Here is a 7,485-nt window from a genome sequence, read left to right on the forward strand (position 1 = left end):
TTGATGCACGGGGGTAATACTAGAAGTGGAAAATTCTTGAAACATATCAGAGCATACAATAGTGTGTTGGCATTTGCTTCTTTGGGAGCTCATATAGATGAATCTCTCTACCAAAGAAAAGGAATCTATACCTTCAAAGTGCATGGATCTATTTATCATAACATTGGTCCATTGATGCCAGAAGAACGATCAGGTCAAATCCCTCGCTTTGCTCACTTGTATTTTTTTGACACCGAGAATGAGTTGCAAAACAGAACGAGTCATGTTTCTAAACTCAAACTAGATGTTTTGGAAAGCTTGCAATCGATGATGCATCGAGTAAATTTGTATGTTCAAGCTTTTAGGGGGTTTGCTACAAGGGTTCAAACTTCCAATATTCCGGAGATTAGGATGGTCATTACTGAGAAGCGTACAAATGGCTGGCAGTATGTTGCTCCAACAAGTGTGGAAGTTGCTGCAATCATGCATGGTTAGGGTGAAGAGACCAACATTGGCCATCGTGATATTGTGTTGAATCTTTTGGGTGGTGGTCTAAAAAGAATCTCAAATTGCCATAGGTCATACATGCCTCTATTATATGTGTTTCTATTTCCAAATGGTGAAGAAGGTTGGAATCCTTACATACCACAAGTGAACAGAGCGGAAGTAAGCAAAGAGCGAGTAAATGAAACTACAAAGTATATTTCTACAATGGATTTCTACAAGTATAGATTGCAAATTAGAGATGACACGACACAATGTCTTTTACGTGGTGGTAGGCTACTGCAACAATATATTGTTGATGCATATAGTTGTATGGAGGAGTTGAGGCTTTTGTGGGTTCGTAATCATCAAAGTGATCTTCATAGTGAGGTGTATCAGGGCTTGACAAATATGGTTGGAGCAAGAGATGGAACAAGGGATGATAGAGAACCGTTATTGGGTGCTAATGTTGGAAGAAGGGTTGTATTGCCTTCTTTGTATGTTGGTGGCCCTCACTATATGCACCAGCTGTATTAGGATGCCATGGCAATTGTACGCAAGAGAGTAAAACCTGATCTCTTCATTACATTCACATGTAATCTTGGATGGAAGGAGATACAAGATGCATTAGTGCCTGGACAGGCATCCAATGATTGTCTTGATCTTACTGCCTGTGTTTTCTACCATAAGCTCAAGGATTTGATGGGCTTGCTGATTAAGAGAGCTATTTTGGGAAAGATCATTGGACACATTTTTGTGATTGAGTTCCAAAAGAGAGGCCTTCCTCATGCTCACATTCTATTGATACTTGCATCCGAGCATAAGCCAACAGAGACATTGCATTATGATAAGATTGTGTGTGCGGAGCTCCCTGATAAGGTAATGTTTCCACAGTTGTATGATGTTATCAGTCGGTGTAATGTGCATGGCCCGTATGGAAACTTGAATAAAGAATGCTCCATGTATGAAAGAGGGAAAGTGCACGTTTAAATATCCTCGAAGCTTTAGTGCATCGACTTACTGTGGCTAGGGATGGATACCCAACGTACATGAAGAGGGATCATGAAAATTACACTGTTTGTAATAAAGGGCAAATGAGCAATAAATGGATTGTTCCATACAATCCATTTTTGTGAATAAGGTACAATGTACATATCACTGTGGAGGTTTGCTCCACTATAACCGCTGTGAAATATCTCTACAAGTATGTGTATAAGGGACATGACAGGGCCACTATTGTTCTACAAGATAGTGAAGGGCTTCTAAATGAAGTTACAAACTATCTTAATGCTCTGTATGTATCAACATCTGAGACTATCTGGCATATATTTGGGTTTCACATGCATCAAGAGAAACTTGCCATACAAAGGCTCCAAGTTCACTTGCCTCATCAAAATCAAGTCATCTTCAATGACAGAGCGACTGTACAGAGTGTGGTGGAGAGAGAGGTCAACAAAAAGACAACGCTAACTAAGTGGTTTGTTGCAAATAAAAAATATCCAGAGGCCAACGATTTGTTGTACATAGACTTCCCAACAAAGTGGGTTTGGAAGCAAGCAAGTAGAACGTGGACTCAAAGACATATTGGTGACATGATTGGAAGAATGTACCACATTGTTCCCAATGCTGGAGATTTGTACTATTTGCATATGTTACTCAACATGTGCAAAGGATGTAAGTCTTTTGAGGATATTAGAACCTTCAATGGACAAGTATATGACACATTTAAAGAAGCATATATGCACAAGGATTATTGCAAGTTGATGATGAATGGTTTCTTTGTTTGGAAGAAGCTTCTTTTCAACAAACATGGAAACAATTACGCCTACTATTTGTAGTCATTCTGGTTTTTTGTGATCGGATACATCCTGGTGCATTGTGAAATCGATTCTGTAAGGAGCTTTCTGAGGACCATGTATATCATATGAGGGTTCACACAAATGATGCGTATATCTGTGAGCACATGGCACAAAACCAAGCTTTGTCAAACTTAGAGACAATGCTTCAACACTATGGAAAGAGGCTCTTGGATTATTCTGGAATGCCCAAGGTGGATCACACATTGCAAATTATGAGTGAGCATGGAGTGCTTGCTGAAGAGTTCATGTATAACAGAGAGGAACAAAGAGTATTTTCTGCTCAAATGGAATCATCTTTCAATGTTGGACAAAGGCAAGCTTACAATCGAGTTTTACAAGCAGCTGGCATGAGAGAGGGACTATTTTTTTCTTGGATGGGCCAGGTGGAACGGGAAAGACTTATCTCTACAATGCATTGCTCTCTCGGATATGTGGAGAGTCCAAAGTTTCTTTGGCATGTGCATCGTCCGGTATTGCAGCACAACTTCTCGACAACGGAAGGACAACACACTCTAGATTCAAGCTCCGTATTGATATAAATTTTGAGTCCACATGTAACATTAAAGTAAATAGCTAGCTTGCTGAGCTGTTGCAAATGAGTTCACTGATCATATGGGATGAAGCCCCCATGGCTCATAGACACGCTTTTGAGGCTCTTGATAAGACACTAAGAGATGTCATGCAAAATAACATGTTGTTTGGTGGAAAGGTTCTCCTCCTTGGTGGTGATTTCAGACAGATATTACCTGCTGTGTGTAAAGGAGGAAGAGCAAACATTGTTAATGCATCTTTGTGCCACTCATACATTTGGCAAAGTACAGAAATCATGCATCTAACACAGAATATGCGAGTGGTCAATTGTTTCAGTAATGTTATTGAAAGAGAGTATGTGCAATGGACACTTGATATTGGTAATGGTGATGTTTGTGATGGGGACATACTTGATAATGTGGATTTGTCGGCCTGCATAATGCTACCACAAAATAATTTGCAAGCATTGATTGATTGAATATATGGAGACCTTGAAACATGTTAGGTAAAGGCGGTGTGCCTCACCGTGCTTTACTCGTGTCCGGCTGCCCACATTTATCTCCTTATTCTTTATACATACAAAGAATAAGGAGCTCTCACTCACATTCTCACATGGTGCTCACACAGTGAGAATTGGGAGCTCCACCCCACATCCTGTGTCATTCTCTCTCTCTCCTTCTCACTCTCCGCACACGCACCGCATCTGCGCACTCACAATTGGTATCAGAGCTATGGTGACCGCGGAGAGCACGACGGCTTTGAGAGCTTCAAGGCGATAGCTCGCTTGCTCTCGGCGGTGGAGAGATTAAGAAATCTTGGAAGCTTTGTGAGAATGAAATGGGAGATTGTGAGCTCAGTTGAGAGTGATGCATGCTCTTGTGGAAGCTTAGAAAGGAGTGTGGAAGATTGTGTGTAAGTGAAGGTGCTGCCCTAAAAACTGTGTGCGCAGCAGCATTGTTTTCAGATTCGTTTTTCTCCTTGTAGAATGCAGATCTGAGAATTCTGTTCGAGTTGCCCATCCGTTTTGACGTGGTCTACAACTTTGCAAAAGAAATGTTTTGCAAACTCCTCACCGTTTTGATGATATTCAGCTCAGACTGACTGTATACAGAAATTGCAGGTTTTTTGTTTTCACATAGTGTGAGAGTTTGATGCACTTTTGGAAGCACGGCATGTGCTCGAAGTTAGGTGCATCAATTCTGAGCTGAAGATGCAATTTGAGCTTGTGATTTGAGGTTTTTTGGTGGATTTGGGCAACGAAGTACGAAGACGTTTACACACCATCGAAGCGGTCTCTTGAGAGACACGGTTTTTGGAGCACACAGATGGAGCTTATTTCACTGGTTTTCACAGGATACTTTGGCAGTGATTTTGTGCTTGGATTCATGGTCTTTGTGAATGGGTTTGCATATGGTTATGGCGCATGGTTGATGCCCATTATACATGCATTTTGGCGAGCACTTTCAAGTGCCGGTGAGCTCTCTTGAGAGCATTGTTTTCGCATTGATCAAATTTCCGGATTGCAAATCTTTTGGCGTTTGCTTATGCGCGGTCACTCCGTTGATGTACGTTGAGTGTGGATTGCCATTGTATGTGAAAATGTGGAGCTATTTTGGCATTTCTGCTCATTGGCATTGAGTAGTGTTATGGTTTATGGTAGAGATTGTACTTGAGTTTTTGCTCAGTTTTCAGGGGAAACATTGCCGGATTTTTCCCAGATTCTCGCCATAGTTTGTGATTGAGTGTTTACTCTCACTTTGATAGGTTTTGTCAGTTTGGACACAGCTTTGTGTTTTTGTATCCACTCTCGCAAGAGTGAGGAGTTGTGTATTCTTCTTTGCTTGAGACAGTGGTTTGCTCTCGGGTGGGAGAGTCTTGTGATCTCGAGCATTGTTTGCCATAGTTTTGGCATGGAGACGCTTCACGTTAGAGGCGGTTCTCGTTCACGATCGCGACTGACATGTTGGCACTGCGGCCATGATGGGCATATTAGGCGTCGTTGCTTCAGGCGTATGAGGCAACGGAAGAGGCGGATGCATGGTGCTACTATGAGGACAGATGCTAGAGAGTATGCATGTGACGGGCATGTCACTTTTGAGTCTAGCTTACCTTCAGAATACTTTGTGTCTTGGGATAGCACATTGTCTACGCGTTTTCTACTAGAAGAGCATGCAGTTTTTCATGTGACACCACGTCGTGATTTGTTTTGCTCTTTCTCTAGTGGGAGAGTTGGTTGTGTGTAGTTTGCTGATGGTTCAGCATATGACATAGAGGGTGCTGGAGATGTATGCATGTCCTTGCCTAGCGGTGCATTGCTTATGCTACGAGATGTACATTATGTACCAGGACTCAGTCAGAGTCTCATTTCAGTGCGTCAGTTTTGCAGAGTAGTGGACATCGTGTACTTCTTGGAGAGCGGTCATTTCACATGCATAAGGGATCACTAGTGATAGCCAGCGGTGCTAGGAGTGGTATGGTATACCCTTTGCATATTTCTGACACACAAGGCGGTGTAGTCTCTGTGTATTTGCAGCCATGTTTGGAGCGAGAGACGAGGCGTGTCTCTTTTGCGGATGTGCTGCATGGACAGCAGGTTGTGCATTTGTCTTGTGGTGATGTTCACACAGACAGTGGTATCTCTGGGGATGCACAACTTTGCCAGTCATCAGTTGAGATGACATCGATTGAGCTAGAGACTGATGCATTGTTCTATGATGCATCTGATATGTTTGAGGGCGACAATGTCCTTCAGATAGCTGTGTGTGATTGTAGTGGTGCTGATTTTTCAGTTTTGCAGTCATTCTCAGCAGATATGCCTTTGCCAGAGGATGCTGACATAGTGATGCATAGTCAGGTGGTTCTTGATGAGGATGCATATGGCACTGAGGTTGCTGACAGGGATAGGTTGGCACACATAGTGCATGTTTCATCGGCTTTCGGGTCTCTCAGACAGGCATTTGTGATATGATTTCTCCCATCAAGAGAGACTTGTTACAATACAATCTTTGTGTTCCTTTGTGGCCTAGGTGATGCAATGAAGATGGAAAGCTTCACAAGCATAACATAATCTTTGTGGAAAGCTTTAACTATCCCAAGCCTCAGTCCCATGACCTCAAACACCTTCGAAGGTGGAGAGAGCTAGCAGTGAATAAGGGTAGGGAAGAGGAAGAAGAAACATTTAATAGGAGAAAGAACTAGTTCCTCACTTATCATCACATACGTAAAAGCATAGTAATGAATATGGAGAAGATTGCAAGATTAAGCATTGAAGCATGGCTCTTGGTTGGATTTGCATTCCATAGCCAAGAGTGTTGGTGTAGGCTCTCAACCTCTCTACTTGGTTGGGGAAGGAGAGGGAACTCTTGCATTTTGCACTTCACACAATGAGAGTGTGTGAGTGTGTGTGGGAGAGTATACCCCCCAAGCATGCCCCTAGCTTCCTTGGTTGACCCCCCCTTGTAGCTCATGCTTGAAGCTCATTGGACCCTTCTAGGCCTAGCCAATCACAAGCAGGAGGTAAATCAAGCAACAAGGGTAGCCTTGGGACAAGTGTCCCTCTTTCCCCTTTGAGAGAGAGGACTTGATAAATGTAAAAAAATTTAATTAAATCTTATAAATTGTCATTGGACCCCTTGGGTGGCCAACCAATAGGCTTCAGGCACACCATGAGGGCAACATGAGGAGGAACTTGACAAGTGTCCCTTTTGCTTTCTTTGTACCAAGCATGCCTTGTGTGTGTGTGTGTGTGTGTGTTCCCTCTCATCCCCCCTCTTGTAGGGATTAATGTTGACTTTTGCACACCTCAAGTCACTCAACTTTGGACTTGGTTCCCACCACAAGCTTGGCCCTTAAGCCCCTCAAGTTGGGCCGGATTCCTACCTCAAGTACAACCTATCATCTCAAGCATGATAAGCACCTCAAGCATTTTAGTCATCAAGCATGTCAAGCACCTCAAGCACCTGCCCTAGCTTACCTAAGGTCAAAGTACTTTTACACTAACTATTGGAGGTTTTCAATGAAGCTAACCCTAAGGTCTTTATGCTCCGTTGGTTAGCCTTGCTCTTTGATAGACCATTGGCCCCGTGTTGAGATAGATCTATAAGAATAGCTCTATATCCTAACCCTTGTTCCCGTTTATTCTCCCACATTAAATGATCAGTTTAATATGAGAAAATTATTTGAGTTGGTTAGATATTAGATTTTATGACATTACCTCTCTCTTGAAAGCATAGTCGTCCTAGATTATGAGGTAGAAGAGATAAAGACGTAGTCATTAGTCAATCTTACTTAGCGGGTAGAGGACCCCTATTTACCCTACAACATCTTTCCAAGATGGATGACCAATCCATTTGGTGCTTGGGAGACATAGCTGCCACAAGCATGTCTGCTCTTTAGTCCATTTCATTCTCCCAAAGTAGAGTGACAAATTCTACTTGGTGTTTGAGAGACGTCGTCATCACAAACATAATTCTAAGCATGCATACTATTTAAATTTGTGCACAATTAAAAAGAGAACTAGTCTTATAAGACAAAAACATGGGTCATTTAAAAGAAATTTGTACATTTTCTTACCTTAATGTAGCATTGTAAGCATTGACAAGGTTCATACTATCCTTAAGCTGAATTCCTTACA

General features: G+C 42.2%; 2 protein-coding genes across 2 annotated transcripts; both read left to right on the top strand.

The window, feature by feature from the left end:
* Window positions 1-1,005: 1,005 nt before the first annotated feature.
* Window positions 1,006-1,452, top strand: LOC147442082 (uncharacterized). Its single transcript, XM_086529327.1, has one exon. The coding sequence runs from the start codon at window positions 1,006-1,008 to the stop codon at window positions 1,450-1,452; it is 447 nt and encodes a 148-aa protein (XP_086385453.1).
* A 1,497-nt stretch (window positions 1,453-2,949) lies between these two features.
* Window positions 2,950-3,330, top strand: LOC147442083 (uncharacterized). Its single transcript, XM_086529328.1, has one exon. The coding sequence runs from the start codon at window positions 2,950-2,952 to the stop codon at window positions 3,328-3,330; it is 381 nt and encodes a 126-aa protein (XP_086385454.1).
* Window positions 3,331-7,485: the final 4,155 nt, after the last annotated feature.

The sequence above is a fragment of the Adiantum capillus-veneris genome, chromosome 14 (assembly GCF_014529385.1).
Source record: "Adiantum capillus-veneris isolate H3 chromosome 14, ASM1452938v2, whole genome shotgun sequence".
Classification (NCBI taxonomy): Eukaryota; Viridiplantae; Streptophyta; class Polypodiopsida; order Polypodiales; family Pteridaceae; genus Adiantum; species Adiantum capillus-veneris.

Coding starts and splice junctions, on each gene's coding strand:
- LOC147442082 (XM_086529327.1), top strand. CDS start 1,006: ATGGCAATTGTACGCAAGAGAGTAAAACCTGATCTCTTCATTACATTC.
- LOC147442083 (XM_086529328.1), top strand. CDS start 2,950: ATGGCTCATAGACACGCTTTTGAGGCTCTTGATAAGACACTAAGAGAT.